General features: G+C 41.8%; 1 protein-coding gene across 4 annotated transcripts; it reads left to right on the top strand.

Moving 5' to 3' along the window:
• The first annotated feature begins 1224 nt into the window (after positions 1–1224).
• raver1 (ribonucleoprotein, PTB-binding 1) lies at positions 1225–16976 on the top strand. 4 transcript variants are annotated; one of them, XM_084744348.1, is made up of 15 exons: positions 1225–1609; positions 2603–2669; positions 4851–5320; positions 7636–7827; positions 10822–10942; positions 11030–11130; positions 11240–11311; positions 11699–11777; positions 12777–12979; positions 13112–13193; positions 13324–13466; positions 14284–14355; positions 14465–14596; positions 14846–14911; positions 14999–16976. In XM_084744348.1, the coding sequence occupies exons 1-15, from the start codon at positions 1286–1288 to the stop codon at positions 15143–15145; spliced, it is 2271 nt and encodes a 756-aa protein (XP_084600474.1). In that variant the 5' UTR covers positions 1225–1285; the 3' UTR covers positions 15146–16976. The 4 variants fall into 4 exon arrangements, with proteins under 4 accessions (XP_084600474.1, XP_084600475.1, XP_084600477.1 ...); XM_084744349.1 differs by having other exon boundaries at positions 1226–1609; positions 11240–11275; XM_084744351.1 differs by lacking the exon at positions 11240–11311 and having other exon boundaries at positions 1226–1609.
• The last annotated feature ends 536 nt before the right edge of the window (positions 16977–17512 follow it).

Raw genomic sequence — 17512 nt, 5'->3', positions numbered from 1 at the left:
AGGGTCCTGAGGGACCCCAGTCAAAACCATTCACTTCTGCCGGTGCAGTTTTAATAGATGAAACTGCTAAATGAAATTGTAAGATTGTAATTTGGAGGAACTATTTATTGATTGAGTTCATGTTTGCCATGGTTCCTAATTTAAAGTACTGCACACTATTGGAGGTAGGGGCACTCTGACATTCATTTCGAAGGAGACAGACACAGACTCAGCAGACACAGATTTCCTCATGTCCTCTGTCTATTTGCATTTTACACAATATGGAAATTAACTGAAATTTCCTAAAATAAGATTGAGCTCTTGTCTTTTTTCAGATGAAATTATTAGGGCTGCAAATAATGATTATTTTAATTACTGATCAATCTTTCGATTATTTTCCTGTTTAATTGATTCGCTGTTTGGTCCAGAAAATGTCAGAAAATTGTGAATTTTTACGATCACTGTTTCCCAAAGCCCACAGTGACTTCCTCAAATGTCTTGTTTTGTCTATAACCCAAAGATATTCGGTTTACTCTCATGGAGGAGTAAATAAACCAGAAAATATTCACATTGGAGAAGCTGAAATCAGAAAACTGACATTTTTCTTAAATAAATAACTTAAAATGATGAATCGATTGTCAAAATAGTTTGTGATTACTAGTAGTCAGTTAATAATTGATTAACTGATTGAACATTGCAACTCTAGACAATCACATACCTAATGTTTTGAGAAGTAATATGTTAACAATTTGCTATGATGGTTCTTTAACCAGTTTAATTTGTCTTGTATGTTAAATATGTTGACGGGATTGTGTTTAAAATTCCTCACAATTAGTTTTATGGCCTATACTGAGAAATCTGCAGCAGCATTTAAAATGTAGTTTTGAGCAGAATACAGTCTTGTCTAGAAGAGAACCCCAGACCCACGAAAGATATCGCGAGAGTGATCATTTTAACCAAATTCCTGATCTTTTCCTAAATCTAACAAAGTTTTATCTGTACCAGATTTTATCCACGGTGTTGTCACACTGTAAAACAATAATTCTTTGTGCAAGGTGCACCAAGAAGAAACACTGCGTACAAATCTCGCGAGAGTATCATGAATCTAGGGTTCCCTTCTAGACGAGACCGCAGAACACAAACAACAGCCGTAGCTCCGCCCCCATCATCCGTTACGTCGTAGCCATGGAGAATGCGTCCCCCTCTCGTCCAATGAGAAGCCGCGCTGGGGCCATGTGTGTATTGTTTAAACTGCTCAAATCGGGGTGAGTTTTCCAGACCGATAAAACTTCCACCAAACTGAGTGATGGCGGCCGCCGTGTCTGTTAGCGCAGCTGCCAGAGATGAAAGCACAGACACAGGACTCAGTTTCGTCTCTCGTCCGCTTCATGAAAATTACGACCTCGGTACGGATCACGAAAACTGGATGCCTGGAGACCGTCGGCATCCCGAACTCGAACCCGGCGAAGAGGACTCGACATCGGAACGCGAGTGTCAGCGGAGGGTCGACGAGGACTTGACATCTCTGAGCCCCGAAGAGATAGAGAGCCGCTTAGAGAGAACTCGCCGGGAGTTTTACAACCGTAGAAAAATTATCATAAAGAATCTGCCCTCTGACGTTAGCAATCAGGTATGAATGAGAAGTACTAATCGGTCGAACTTGTTGGATGATTGATTGATTGACTGATTGATGGGGGTCGTTTGGCTAAACTTAGCCTAGCTCCAATATGCCTGCCATGCTACCTATGTTAGCCTGCTAGCCATTTAACTCGTTAGCTGTCTTTAACTTTGGTTGATGCAGCGTTTTGCTTTTTCTGAATTTATTTACAACTAGTTTAACTAAACTTACAGTTCGTTACCAGCCACCGAACACCATTAGTTCTAGTATGGTGTTTTAATTTGTGTGATTCGCCGACAAACACGGTGTAGGTTAGCTGCCAGGTGGTCAGATAACTGTCAATAATGGTCATCTGTGGCCTGTATGACCTGCGAGTCCGGCCTCGAAGGTAACAATCTGGTCCCTTTTGATATTCGTGTTTTTTCACTATTCAAGCTGCTCAGCCACATTCTCGCTGATGATATTCTCTACATGCGGATTGCAGGTGCACTGGAACTTTTTCATAAGCCCATCTGTTGTGTAAGCTGGCGTTTGGTTGTATCAACCGGACAGTGATTTACTCATGATGCCACATTTTTTGGAACGTGCCTGACTCGTGGGGAGCGTTGGGCCTGCGGGCGGTACCATTGTTCACAACGGGGAGGGGGGGCGAGTAATGGGAGTTCGAGATGTGAGTTGCAATATAACAAAAGGTGGAAGGTGTGGGGACAAAACGTTTCAGAAAATGCTAGACAGCATCACCATTCGTTTGTGACCGGCAAAAAGCAGCGCAGAACAATTTCTCCTACAACAATGAGTCAGTTATTCACCTTTCACCTCCCACAGGTGCACTTGTTGCGAGTTTCCCAGTGGGCATTAATTAGTTAATTATGTGGTTACCAAAATCTACAATTAAGCAATCTGCCAAAATAAACAACTTGTGTATGAAGTCAAATATTAATGAAAGGGTTGTGTGATGATGAATTGAAATGTCTGGATGTAATTGTTGTCTTTTCTTATTTACAGGAGGTCCATGAGCTGTTGGGAAACTATGATTTGAAGTACTGCTTTGTTGACAAATACAAGGGCACAGGTTGGTCTCATTGTCCACTGTGTTGGTCATTGCTTGTTCAGTTTAAATGAGTGAAGGATATTCCACAGAGTCTATAAATAACAACAAACGAACATGATAGGCTTGTAAACAACCCAGGCTGTCTGCATTGAGAGCAGTTCACTGTTTGCTACAGTTTAAATAAGGATGAATTGCTTCTTCGTAAAAAGGAAACAGATCTTGACTCTAAGGAAAACATTGAACAAACATCTTACGCAGGCATTTCAGCTGCATCAAAAAATTCAATTTCTTTGTACCTTAAGTTAAGACATTTAGATTATCAGAGTGCTCCAGTATTTAATCACTAGTGAGGATTGTTAAAATGTGCTGAAAGTTCAAAAAGTACTGATACACACACTGAAATAACTTCAAGTTTTATATTGAAAATCTCAACGATCTGAAATGGGATCATGTCCTTTGTGATGTCAGGGTTCATGCAAAACAAACCCACAGTGCACACGGCATTTGGGAGACTGTTTTTTATTCCCAAACCTGATTGGTAAAGTGAGTCAGAAATCTACTTTAAAAATTATTGTATTTATTAGTGGTTATCAAATAACAATAAGACTGAAGTTAATTGTTGTCCTGTTAAGTCTGGGGCCTGGAAAGTAGTGATAAATGCCCATCCTAGTTTCTAAAGTCCAAGGCGATGTCTTTAAATATGTCATTTTGTCAGTCAAAAAACCAAAGATTCTGTTTAATATAATGATAAGCAGAGAGCAGAAAATAAGTATTAATAAACATTATAGTATATTTTATTTCTTTTACCACTTGCCCAGTCAGGCAATTAAATTGATATATTTACCAGCCAATATTATTTGTAAATTATGCTGATTGTTCCCCAACTGTTTTGTGCTGGTCTGTGTTCAAGCTGTGTGGAGGTGTGACTGAAATCTGTGTAGCGTACAACACTGTGTTAACTCTGGCAGAGACAGCAAGCTGTTGTGAAAGTTTGTCAGCAAGAAAGGTTATCTGGCTAGCTAACAAGATTTTTCAATGAGTGTTTTTCTGCAAGTAAATTCTGTAGCTGCCATGTTGGAAACTAATCTGCTGGTTAAAATTTTAGTGGGGAAAATGTTGCAAGAGTTATAAGGACTGTCTATATGAAAAAATGCTTGATGTAAGCATATCGCATTACACCCACATAGATTACTGAGCTGTTTCATTGACAAATGGTTCAACTCATTTTGCAATGTTACAACAAAAAGTCATCAATTTGTATGTACAAGACAACCATTTGCCACAATTAAAAGACCAAACTAATCCATGTTAAATTATTCCAAGGGAAATCAATCAATCAATCAACCAACCTTGTGTGCCCCAAAATCTGAGCAGTGTCTCAATTCAGGTAAATTGTTGCACCAGATCCAAGTACATGAAAGACCTGCTTGCCATTATAAGTCTCAAAGATGGTTTATCAGAACTAACAGAACACCAGCTTAGACTAAACATTTAAAATGTTTTACACACAGACTAGGAGTGTAATATTACACCAGAAAGTGGCTTTTGATAACGGGCCAGATATCGGATGAGCCAGATGGTAAATTCAGGGTACTATGCCTGGTATCTACCAAACTGTTGTGGCAGAAGACCAGTCAAATTTTAAATGGGCTTTCATACAAAATCTAGTTGGCTGGTAAAAATATTTTTCCAGACATAATTACAACTCCCCACCCCTTCTGCTTCTCTTCAGAAACATGGGCAGGAGGATGTTTGCTTGACATGGAGCAGCACACTATGGGGTCTAGTAAACCTGTCTGCACTGTAACCAGAATCTGTCATGCTGTAAGACATTCTAGAAGTGGTTGCCAATAACATTAAGTCTTCCAGGTCTAGATGTGACTTTTTAAGCTATAAACATGGTGCTCAGTCAGATGAAATGCCTTTGATTCTTGTCAGCTGCTATGACAACCATTGTAGTCTCAATCAGGGAAATATTGCAGTGACATAAAAGCTAGTGCGTGGTGACATTGTGCCACCAGCGTTGTCTTTTATCAGACCTGCTAAAGGAGAAACGGTGTCACAACCAAGGTTTGCCACCTGAGACCTGCTGTATGTGGAAAGGGCTCTTTCTCTTAATGCTGACTGAACAAATGTCATTCCCCGACTTTACACCAGATTGTGTTTGTCTCTCTTCCTCCCTCCGTCCCCCATCACCCTCAGCATTTGTGACACTGCTCAATGGGGAACAGGCGCAGTGTGCCATCAAAGACTTCCACCAGCATGTGCTACGGGACAAGGAGATCTCTGTGCAGCTGCAGCCGACAGACGCTCTGCTTTGCATCGCCAATCTGCCCTGTGCTTTCACCCAGCAGCAGTTTGAGGAGTTGGTGCGACCCTTTGGTAACTTGGAGCGCTGCTTCCTGGTGTACAGCGCCACCACCGGGCATTCCAAGGGCTACGGCTTTGTGGAGTACATGAAGAAGGACTCTGCAGCCAGGGCCAAGTCGGAGCTGTTGGGAAAGCAGCTGGGCTCCCGTATGCTGTACGTCCATTGGACTGAGGTGGGCTCCCTCACATACCCACTGCTGCACTCTAAATGCTTGTGCGTGGACCGCCTGCCCCCGAGCCTGCTGACAGCTCAAGACCTCCGCAACGCCCTGGCTGACACCCACACACCAGTCTTCTGCCAGGTCAGATTCACCACACACAGCTACATGTCAAAGTAATAGGATTTCATAAGGATACATTATCCATGTAGCATTTTAGACTGAGAATAATCAATGTAACACTGGAGAGCTGAATTATCTTTTTTTTAAAAAACAAAAATGGCAAACATTTCATGGTGTCAGGTTTTCAAATGCGATCATTTTTTGCTTTCAGAGTTTAGTACAGTACAGTTTAGTAGGGGTTCTGTGGATTTTTGACTTTAGGTGAGACAAAACGAGACATTTGATGGCATGGTGTCGGCCTGTAAAATGATTTGGTGTGTGTGAAACAATTCTGGGACAGCGGTTTCCAATGAGATGTTCAAATTATGTGGATGTGAATTTCAGTGGCCATAAGCCCATCGGAAACAGGTTTGCATTTGCAGGGAGGCAACTATAAACAGTGAGTCAACCAGTGACTAAAAAGAATAATGAAACATGTAACACTGTGGCCAAACATGTAGGGTGATTTCAAGGTTTTATTCATGTGCAAGGAACAAGTAGCAGAACTCCCATTGAGGACCAGAATAAGCCAATGAAATGATGTGAGTTACTTAAACAAAGTTATTAAACTATATTTATTATTTGTAGTAAAGGAAAAACCGCTCTTCAGTTTGAGACGATGGTTGTGACAGTTGAAAGTAGAATTCAGGACAGTTGAGAACCCTGAGGAAAAAAGATCATTTGAAGCCCTGCCTTATACCCATTTTTCTTAACTTGCAAGCCGAATGCAATCTGCCAGCTGCAGTCACAGTTCTTTGTAAACACGGTTTCTTTGTGTAGCTACTGTTGATTTATGCTGTGCAAGGCCATAACCAAACTTCTGAGAGCTTTTTGCTGTTGTTGGAGATTATGTGCTGCTATGTCTATCTGATAGTCGGAGAAGTGGCTCCGAGGCCTTTCAGATGTCAGGAATCATTCCATAAAATTGTTTTCCATATTTCATTTTTCAGTAACTTTCACCTTTACCCTATTTTTCCTGCGGCCACTCAAAGTTTCTATAGCAGTGAGCATTGCTGGTTTCTATGGTGATGACCACCTGACTTCCCCAGGTGGTGTCATTCAGCAGGCTTTTCTGGAATGAGAGAGAGGGGTGTCCTTTTAGCACGGCACGCACAGTAGCACGTTTCTGCTGGTTCCAGGGTTTTTTAGGGTCGTGGCAAAAGCAGTGATGATTAAAGATAATGTGATGATTTACGGGAAACTGTTTAGTTTCCCAGCACTAGTTTCCACTGGCCTGGTAATCCAATATGATTTAACATCACCAGGTTTCAATGAAGCCACATCTAGTGACTGATGGTGAGTAAGAGTGTTAAAAGGAAATTCAAAAGCTAAACGGTCAGCACATATTTATCCATTAGTAATCTGTTTACAGATTTTATCTAGAACTTTTCTGTGGAAATTTCTAAGTGGAAATGAAATGCTTTGAGGAGTTTGCCAAACTCTAAATGAATTGCAATCATGAATGGAAAGTTCCAGTCCTCATTATTTATGGTAATTTTTCTTGCTTCATCCAACAGATTTTCAGAAAACTTGACATTTCATTTTTAGGTTTTGGAAGAATAAATTATGTGCGAACCTGTCAATGCTGCAAAAATGCCCACCTGCCACCTGTCAGGGGAGTCCCTGTATCACTGACAGACAGGCTTTTATCTGTTGGGAGATTTTCAACTTCAGTTTTAATTTCGTTTGAACAGTGATTCTGGTACGTTTAGGGGGAAGTGTGAGGTCATCACAAATCAAGTTTTTAATTTTCAATTTTGTAACTGTCAAGTTTTGTAAAGTTTGAAATTATTGTGAAATATGTACAATTAAGTATTTACATTTTAAGAAAGGTAATCAGGTCTAATGAAACAAAGTCATATAATGCTAATGAGGTGTCATTCACTTCATTGATCTGTCTTATTTTACACCATATTTGACGGCCCCTCACATTAACAATGGAAAGAATATTTTATCTCAGCAACTGATCATAGTTGACATTGGAAGGACAAGAATTAAAGTGGAAAGTTGTTTAGTTTACAAGGTGTTCAGTTTGAATTGTTTTATGAAATAACATATCTAAAGGGAATATAAGGCCTTTGTCTCACATATAGATCAGAGTTGTGATCAGTAGTTCGGATGGGCCACAGAATGTTTTTTTTTTTTTTCTTTTTAATTTAAAATTTGGCCGCAGCATTTTAGAGCGCTACCACAGATGTACCAGATCGCCCTTGTGTGTTCTGTATTTACTGGTAGCAGAACTTTGGCTAATCGTGTGTTTGTGAGATTATAATGGCCGTGTTTCTCTCTCTCCGCAGCTGGCTCAGGGACAAGATGGAAGTTTTCGGCGGTTTGCAGTGCTGGAGTTTGCCACCGCTGACATGGCCGAGGAGGCACAGCGACTCACTGATGGCAGACTGCTGGGTGGGACGCACATCAGGGTGTCCTTCTGTGCCCCTGGCCCTCCTGGAAGAAGCATGTTGGCTGCTCTGATTGCTGCTCAGACCATGGTACTTAAGCTAAACTGATATACTGTATTACTAGGTGTGTGACGGTACACAAAATTCAGATTGGTACATACTTTGTTTTTTAGGATCATGGATCAGTATGTTATTGGTGCAGCAAGGATGACAAATGTTGAAAAGAACATTTGTCATTTGTCTTAAAATATTAAACAGCGATTAGTGGCTCATTGTCCATAATTCTTACTGTAACAGTTACGGCACTGAAATACTGACTTATAGTCAACAAGGAAAATTTTGAATATGACAAATGTCAGTAATGTTCCATCATAAGACTCTGACCTGTTAATAATTCTCATTTATACAGAGCAATATAACAGAATAATACTGTTTTACACCAAAATTAGTGGGTTAAGGCACCTTTTTTAAACGCAGGGAAAAAATTGCAATTGGCCTTTTGCCATTACCAGTAGGCAAGTTTGTCTTTCTGTTTTTTTCTGATGTGTGCTGGAAAGCTGAGACTCTGCTTGTGTGTGCTGGAGAGGAGAAAAAGAAGCATTTTTAAAAGTTTGTGTTCAGCTCTGAGCTCTTTTGTAGCTTCTTATCGAATCTCTGTGGTTTGAAGTTTAGTTTTTCTCCTGTGTTCGTGTTTGTACTTTCAGGTATCTGCTTTATGTTGCAGTTTCTTGTTCGCTTTCAGCTGGATAGGAGTTGTGTTGCGAGTTACTGCTGATGAAAACCCAACATTTCCTGATTGTGCGTCTTTATGATAAAAGAGCTGAGGACATTTATGATGAAGAATTTATAGGAAATAGGATGTTTATCCACCATTCAGATGGTCAACTTAAGATGAGCATGTATCAGTAAAATGCACAAGTTCAAGCGGGTGTGAACTCCACTGTGCTGGTGAATAAAGTCCAGCCAAGGAGCAAATGAATCACAGTCGTCACAGATGGCGACAACAACCTTCATTGCTGCCGCTTCTGATCTGAGATGGAGTGGACAAATACCCGTGACCACTGCAGAGTCATTTGACCCGAGACTGAATGCCCATTGTCCACTTTTGCCATTGAAGACAAAAGCCAGATGTTAGTGGGTTTTTTGTCCAGTGTAAAAGGGGTTTCACATGTGTATGTGAAGTGTGTAGATGAGTTCAGGCACTTTGACCAGATGCTCAAATCCTGCATTCTTTAGTCAGGTCACATATCCACAGAGAAACACTGGTGTAGCATTATTTATTGCTTTTGTTTGAATCTGCAGTGAGAGGCTGTCTGAACGCTGGGAAGAAAGGCTCACTTTCCACTCTGTTTTCATATCAAGCAACACATTTAGGTGATGCTATCATAAATAATGTGTTTGACGTGCTTTCACAGACAAAACTCGACTTCAGTTGAACAATGTCGATGCACAGTTTCACACTAATCTTTGGAATTGAGCCATAGTGTCACTGCTACCGGTTAGTTACAGTGAAAACAGACAATCGGGCCCCCTACGCCCTCCCCCTACCCACTTTCACTCAGTTTGTACGTTTGCATGGAGGGTCCATTGCTTTGATTGTCATTCCAAACCAGTCAGCCTGAAGGGCGAGTGCAGTATGAAGCCCTCCAGCATAGTCGGCCTCAACGCAGGCTTACAAACGCATTCCTCTCAGGTACAGCACCTCTCTTGTGTCTTAGATTGAGGAAATGCAACATTACTAAAAAAAAAAAGTTAGTTATATACATTTATTTCCAAGGGATAAGTAATCAATTACTATACCTCAAACAGACAGTTCATCAGACTGTTTTCATGTGCACATGACAGAATGACATTATGAAAAAGTGTTTAACAAAAAAGATATGTGGCTAAAGGCTTGTGGGAGCAAGTTTTTATCAATTCAATTAATTTTTCCTTTCACAAGCTTACCATGAATGTAATTAGTGTGCCATGTCATTGCCACCTTCATCTTTGCCAATGCTGTGTATAAGATTGCTTTTTAAATATTTAATTTTTTAATTACAATATCCATCATAATGAATGTTCCTGTCCAAGTAAGCCGAGGGCACCCTTAAGCTCGCCTGTGTATTTATACCCTCCCTACTTATTTAAGTGACCCTTCATAGCCACGAGTGCGACTCCACACAGTCTTGGGTCCAGTTCCAAGATGTTTACCCTCACAGACTCAGACTTTGAGGTGTGTTCCCACTGGGTAAGTCTGTGAGGGCTTAGGGCTGTCAGACTGTCAAATCATGAAGTCCACAAGGGCTCTCTCTCTCTCTCTCTCTCTCTCTCTGACGTTTTGAACCTTTGTGCACACTTTCCGCAAGTTTGCATTTCTGCAGACTTTGCTTGAGGAAATTACTCATAGTTGATAGTGTTGTAACATTAAACCCAGGGGAGGCCTTGAAGTATTGGAGGAGCAATTACAACTGTACAACAAAAATGAAGTGGCTGTTTTACATGGTTGACTGTGATCAAAACCTTTTACAACTGAGAAAATATGAATAATACAAACAAAGTTAAGTGAACATTAAACAATAAAGATACCCATTGGTGATAAAGTGTGTGGTAGAAACATTATTTTTTAGATGTGTTCTAAAAGATTTCACCAGTGTGTCACAAAGTGCTGTCCCATTCCTATTTATAGCATTTGGAGCCCCTGCAGCCACTCGCCCTAAGTTGACTAGATGTCTATGGAGGGTTTAGGGCTTTATGGGGTGACACTCAGAGTGAGAGTGTAGAGGGCTTGGATTAGAATTGGGCCTGAATGAGCTTGACTGATTTGGCCAAGCTAAATGGCATACTACAGGCATTATACACCAGTTGATGCACTGCCAAAACGCTCTGGGTAAAACCATGTGTGCGAGTAGTAGATGGACGATTTTGACTGACTCTGTTCGGCACGCCCTGTGACTGAATCTGTCTCATATAATCCAACTGCACTGAATGGTTCAGGACAAAAACACATACCAATCCACCCTTAGTATTCACACATCCAAAATGACCAATAAGTTTCCTGTTGCTCTTGTGCTGACCGCCTGTCCTGTGACCCCTCCCATCCAGGCTGTGAACAGGGGTAAAGGTCTCCTCCCAGACCCCACAGCCATGCAGATACTGACGGGCCTCAATAACCCCGCCACTCTCAAGATGCTGCTCAACCCGCTGTCACAGGGACACAAACAAGGTGGGAAGATCTCAATGAGCTTTTAATCAATGGATAATTTAACGTTTGTTGTGGTGCTAAGGATCCCGATGTTCTCTTTGTGTGCAGGCCTCCTAGGGGCAGCTCCCACCATGCCCCTGCTGGCCAACCCCGCCCTTTCCGCTGCCCTCCTCCAGATGCTCCTTCAGAACCAGGCCAAGGCCCAGCAGGTACTACCACCACACCTCTGCCTCCTTGCTGCTCAGCCTGTTTTGATTCATCCTCTACTACTCATACACACTTTCCCCCACTCTTTGCTCTTTGTCTCTTAACCATTAGCAGGCCTTTTTGGGAAATCATCTTCTGTGGGCTCAGGTGCTGCACAATAAAGAAACCCCTCTAGTGCCTTGTGTGAGTGATTGGGGTGTTTGTGTTTGGCTATCAGTGTGTGAGGTGGTGGTGAAGCTAGATGGGTCTTGCTCTTTTTATGTGTTGATGATAGAAAACACAGTTCCTGGGTAGGTAAGCTCTCGCTAGGAAAGTGTGAGGTTTGTTTTTGTGTTTGTGTGGGGTGTACTTTCGAGTGGTGCTGAGTGATGTGGTAGGTGTACTCCTCCATTGTGCACAAAAAGTGTAAACACCCATTCTGTAAGGACATAATTTCACATGCGGTGAGTAAGCCTCGGCGCTAATTAAGTGTGCTCGTGCAGTTCGGCAGCTTTTCACCACACGAGTGTCGTAGCGAGGCTGTGTGACCCTCTTGTGACACTGAACTCTGCTCTCTCCTTTGGCCAGCAGGCAGGACTCATCGGGGAGAATCCTCTGGCTGCTCTGCCTGTCCAGCAGGGAGTCCATCTGCTTGGAGACCTGCCCCAAGGTTTGGCATCCGCCGAGTCCAGCCGTAGCTCCTTGAGCCACAAACTGCATGTTTTTGCTTCATTTATGAGGCAAAACATCTGTATTCCTCTTTGCCTGTTGCTCGTGGTTCCTCCTCTGTACTTTGGTCACGATGATAGAAGTCTTAAAGGAGAAATCTGTATTATACTTACTGTAATAAATCATGACCATTATATCATCATAGGCCAAGGAAACATGTCAAGTTGAAATGCTCACTTCTCTGAAAACGGCTCTACAGCCATTGTATCCTCCTTTTGAAATTTCAAATCTGAGCCAGAATAATTGTTTTCCTTTCCCAGTTTCACATTAATTACAATTCAAATCAATGGAAAGTGAGTGTCTGTTTATGAGTCATAAGAAATCATTAATTATCTTGTAGAAGACATAGATACTTACAACTGTTAAATTAAGCCATTTGTTAATGCAGACTGTAGTTGGAGTTCAGTGGATGCCTGTCATTCCCTACTAGAGTGTTTATTTTCAGAGCAGTGCGCTTTTGTTTTCAGGATAACAGGCTTAACTTGACATTGACAGACAACTGACAGTTATAAACCGCTGATGAACTTCACTTGTTAATTTTTGACATTTTGCTCGTTGTACTCTTGCAGTGTTCCTGCAGCCTGACTGAACTTCCCCGAGTCTGGGGAGGAGTGGGCTGGAGGAACAACTGGCTTCAATAATTGTTATAATATTAAAAAAACTTCACATTTAAACTTACTTAATATACAGTCTGTAGTTCCTGCTCACTATTTAGACTGCAGTTCTCATTTTTACATGTGCAACTGCTACATATTGTTCCTTTAATATTGTATAGTAGAACTCCATAGCTCTAAGATTTTGAGATGTATGTGATAAGATGTGTTTACATGTCTAGTTTTAAGTTAAGTCGATTGTAACTCACTGATTGTTATATGAAAAAAAATGCAGTGGTAGCCAAACAGATTAAAGATTACAGTACTGCCTGTATCTAATTCTCTAGGTGGTGTAGTCCCAGGACTCAGTCTTCAGACAGATCCTCTAAACCCCCTGAAGCCAATGCCACTTGGCAGAGCTCTGGCAAGGGAGCAGGAGTCCCCCACAGCAGCGTGCACCTTCCCCCAGACTTCCTCTCCCACCCTGCAGGGCATCTCCATGCCCCTGATGGGTGGCATGATGGGGGCAGATGGCCTCACAGCACAAGGGGTGAGTTCCCAAGTACTTTCCATAATATGCTTGCTGCCTCTTGTGCTCTTGTCCAGCTTTCTACCCAAGTATAAATGTGTTATTTTTTCCTCTGGCAAAAATGAATCACCCTTTGTTTTCCCCTCCTGTCAGGTATCCATACTAGGAGATCCTCCCAAAGATGTGAACCTTCCCCAGAGTGCCTTCCTCAATGTCAACAATGTTTTTCCCTCAGGTGAGGTGCTTTTTTTTTTTTTTTTTGCTCTGTGTGGTTCTTATTTTCCTGCTTAGCAGTCTGACTTTGTTTGGTGCTTCAGCTCAGTTATATTCTAGCATATAATGTCTGTCTGCTATCCCTGACTCAGGAGGAAGCTGCAGACCTCACCCCTATAGGAAGAGGCCAACACTAAGTAATGTGTCCAACCAGCACACGCATCAAAGCATACAGCCCAATTACAACCTGCGTTACCAGGACTCCTACAGCCCAGAATATCCTCCTCTACACCAGGTAACACCAGCTTTCCACTGCTGCCACCATTGAAAGACTACAGATTTTAAAACCTATGACTCTTTTGACTTTAGTATATGGTTTTTCTAGATAATGTCATGTATGGCTGGGTGACAGATCAATATGAGACTAGATATTGCCATGGATTCTGGATAGCTTTATATTGTGATATAGTGTAAGGGTTGTCTTTTCCTGGTTTTAAAGGCTGCATTACTGTAAAGTAAGGTGAAAGGGCTAGTTAGTTAACTCAGGCAAGCCCCATAACACTCAGCCTTTGAGTAACTATTAAGTATAAAACAATCTTAGCTAATCCACACAATCTAGCCTGAGTGTTTTTTGCTATCACAGAAGAGCAGAAGAGAAATAAAAAGTGCCTGTTCATGTAACATTACTTAAGTGTTTCTTTATACTCTTCACAGCAGAGTTAGTCCAGACTGTGAGAGCCTGACTTGTAGCTGCTAACTAGCTAAGATTAGCCTAAGGACAGTGAAAATAACCTTAAACTGGAGGTCTCCCAGATACATTGCAGAACTTTAAGCTGCAGGTTAGAGTAACTAATAGGATCAGATCAGATGATGAGGAGTCAATACATTGATAATCTATCACTGTGGGGAGTCTGAAAAACATAAAGCTGCCGTAACACCATGTTGCATTCATAACGGTCTCAAGAAGATGGTAAATTTAGCTTGAAATCTGCAGAAACTGTGCATTAGATTTTGTCCATATTGCCCAGCCTTAATATCATGGTGAATTTTCAACGTAGTGTGTGGCTGCTCATCCAGCAGGATGTATGACATAATCTGGTGTTTGTCCTCAGGATTCCCTGGCTCACTTGTATGAACAGCAGGAGAACCTTGATCATGGGGCCTTGGCAGGATTTGGTCAGCAGGTAGCGTTCACCATTCCAGTCATGTCAACTGTATGAGCACATTTTTAATGTTATTAAATGACATGTCCTGCTGCAACACCGTTGTGAACTTGTGCGATTCCCTCTGCAGCTCTCTCGTCACCCCGACTACAGTGAGCGGTTTTCCCACTACAGTTATCCACCCAGCCCACCCCTGTCCTACTTCAGCTCAGGGCCTGAGACTTCTAGTAACGGCAGCCTCCCCACCACCCAGCTCAACAGGGTAAGCCTCGAGCTTTGGATTGATTTGGACTTTCTTTTTTTTTTCCTTGTTGAAATTTAGCACTGTTTTGGTTTCAAACTATTGATTATTTGTCAGTGCTAGAACATCAATGTAGCAGTGTGAGAGAGAAAAAAGTGGTGGGTTATGTTCCAAGAATAAGCCCGTGTTCAATAATTAATGTTGTGCTCTGAGTGCTTGGCCTCAGTAAAGAGAAGTCTGGGTCACTGAGAGTTGGTTGTTTGTCCTCAGGCTGTGGGAATGCCTCCTGTGAGCCACACCGCTAACTACCCCCCAGGCCTAGGGAATGCCGTGAAGGCAAGTTACACTTTCTTGTCTTAACTTCTTTTAAACGTGTTTGCTTTTAGACCAAGCCTAATTTCGTTTATCTTTTACCAATCATAGACTCCCATTGGCAGCCACAAGCGCGTGTTCTCCCGGCTCATCCCATCTCCAGAGCCGAGCCCCGAGGGCAGCTACGTGGGCCAGCATTCCCAGGGCCTCGGTGGCCATTATGCAGACTCGTACCTTAAGCGAAAGCGTATTTTCTAAAAGCAGCTGAATGCTTCTTGCTGTATGAGTAGCCATTCAACAGCCAGGACACAATGGCATCTCCTCGGGTCTCCTCCAATGAACTTGAGCATGGTGGTCTTTGGATTTGTCTCCTGTGTACTCCTGTGAGTGACCCCTGGAGGGTGCTGGGGAGTGCAGCCTGTTGCTATCTGGACAGTTGTGTCACTCTATGGGAATTCTTGGTGGTTGTTTTTTTCTGTTTGTGTGTGTGTGTGTGTGTGTGTGTGTGTATATATGATTTTAGTGTGTTGGTAAATTTAAATTTTTACTTTCCCTTTTTTTAATTTGACTTTTAATTTCCTGTTGAAAAACTTGTACAGTGAGAAAAAATGGTTAATTAGCTAATGAAGTCTTTTCTCTTAAGCATTTTTTTTTTTATTCCTGTGTTGAGTGTGGTGTACCAGCAGAGCTACAGATAGTTTGGCCAGTTTTCAGTGGCAGCCATAGGTTGCTTTTTTTATGTTTGACATCTCACTAAAGTGATGCTGTCCACAATTTCAGGCAAAGGGACTTGCATAGTATAAAAACAAGCTTTACTTTGAAGGCTGTACTTTTTTTAAACGGCCTTCTTAATTCCATGTAAAAAGTTCAGTAGTTTGTGTAATGAGGTGGTGTTTTTGTGTTTTGGTAGTTTTTGTTTTCCCCCTTTCTTCCACAGGGTTGTATATTTTGCTCTCTGACTCTATTTCTGGATCAGGCCTCTTCTCGTTGGTTATCATTCAGCTTTCCATCCACCAATGACAGCTGTATGTACCTGCCGGTGAAGCTTTTTACCAGTCTGGCATGTTTTGTCAAGCTTCAGCTGTTCCACGTCGTTTGTCTTTTGATCCACACCCTCCAGTTTGTTTACGGAGTCTGTTCTCTACACTGGTTGTTGAGTGATGCACTTGGAGGGCACAGGTCACGATCCTAATCTTTTCTCACCTCTGTAAGATGCCATTTTCAAGTCTCCTTTCACTCATATGTCCATGAGTTGAATATTTTCTGTGTTTATGTGAGATATGTGTCAAATTTTGAATGTGTAAAAGTCCAAACACCACACCTCAATGGTTGAGTTGGGTGGGCGGGGTGGCAGATATGTGCCGTGTGCCATCTCTCAAGCTGCCAGCAGATGGTGAATACGGGAACTTCAACCATCTCTCCTCAGTGAGAGGCTGGACTGAATTTGCCTCTCTAGACATGTGGATGACAGCTGGAGTGATGGACGCAGCCCATGTTTTCCAGTAATGGTGGGAGCTGAGTCTGTCTGGGAGGGGGGTTATTAATGGAAGCTAGTGGCAGGTGATTGGTCAGTGACATGACTGTCCTTGTTTTTCCTTTTTTTTTTTTTTTTTTTTTAATAATTATCTGGTTGACAGTTTGATTGTGAAAACCCATTACCTCTGACTTCTGCTAGGAAATGCAGCTACACTTGAGCCTTAACAGTGTTTTCTGTGATATCATCCTGCCCTGTGTTGGCTTCCATCTACATTTACCTTTTCTGTGTTATTTGCTGTGTAAATAGTTAAGCTTGATCATTTTCCCGAGTCCAGAACTTTTGTTTTCTTTAATCATACCTGCCTCTGGTCTGGTGTTTTGAATGAATTTGCTGCTTCTCGTGTTTTTGTCGTTTGCCCGTATGTTTGAAAGCTGACGTGACCAAGAGTGGCGCCACAGCAGACTGCTCATGTTGTGTATGGACCAAGAGATGCAGCTGTACTGTATGACCATCATCCATTTTGATCGATTGATTCTAACTGCTATCCTCTCATCTGTACCGCCATGGTTGTCTCTGTATGTGTGTGATGTGAGAAAGTAAATGTTATTTAAACTCATATTGTTGTGAAGTTGTCATTTAACAAAACCTCAAGATATATGGACTGTAGTTATGTGGTATCTTTATTTTGGGCATTACCATGAAATTCTTTTCTGTGTTTTAGCCTAAACATTTCTGCTTAATTGTTTGTTTTTCCATGCTTTTTATTTAGAAAAGGTATACCAGCCCTTTTAAAGTTTGGAGCTAGAAGTTGGGATGTTGTGTCCAAAAATCTGATATGTGGACTCGTCAGGCTACAGCACACTTTACATTTTGCGTCAGTCCATCTCAGATGAGCTCGGGGCTCAGAGAAGTCAGCAGCATGCTGGTTGTTGTTGATATTTGGCTTTCACTCGAACTTGTAGAAGCGACAACAAACTGTGTTTACTGACAACAGTTTTCCAAAGTGTTTCCAAGCTCATGTAGTGTCCTTTATACCATTATGTGGGGTTTTAATGCAGTGCCAACAAAGGGGTCACAGGCATTCAGTGTTGTTTTTCAGCTTTGCTCCTTAAGTGCAGAGATTTCTCTGAATCTTTTAATGATATTAT

The sequence above is a fragment of the Lutjanus erythropterus genome, chromosome 19, assembly GCF_056507025.1.
Source record: "Lutjanus erythropterus isolate fLutEry1 chromosome 19, fLutEry1.hap2, whole genome shotgun sequence".
Classification (NCBI taxonomy): domain Eukaryota; kingdom Metazoa; phylum Chordata; class Actinopteri; order Lutjaniformes; family Lutjanidae; genus Lutjanus; species Lutjanus erythropterus.
Note: the sequence above shows the minus strand (reverse complement) of the source record. Positions and strands in the feature narration are given on the sequence as shown.

What these genes read in the sequence shown, in the direction of transcription:
- raver1 (XM_084744348.1), top strand. Translation starts at nt 1,286, where the DNA reads ATGGCGGCCGCCGTGTCTGTTAGCGCAGCTGCCAGAGATGAAAGCACA. An exon ending in CCTCTGACGTTAGCAATCAG is followed by an intron (nt 1,610 to 2,602) that starts GTATGAATGAGA and finishes TCTTATTTACAG; the next exon opens with GAGGTCCATGAGCTGTTGGG. An exon ending in AATATCCTCCTCTACACCAG is followed by an intron (nt 13,467 to 14,283) that starts GTAACACCAGCT and finishes GTTTGTCCTCAG; the next exon opens with GATTCCCTGGCTCACTTGTA.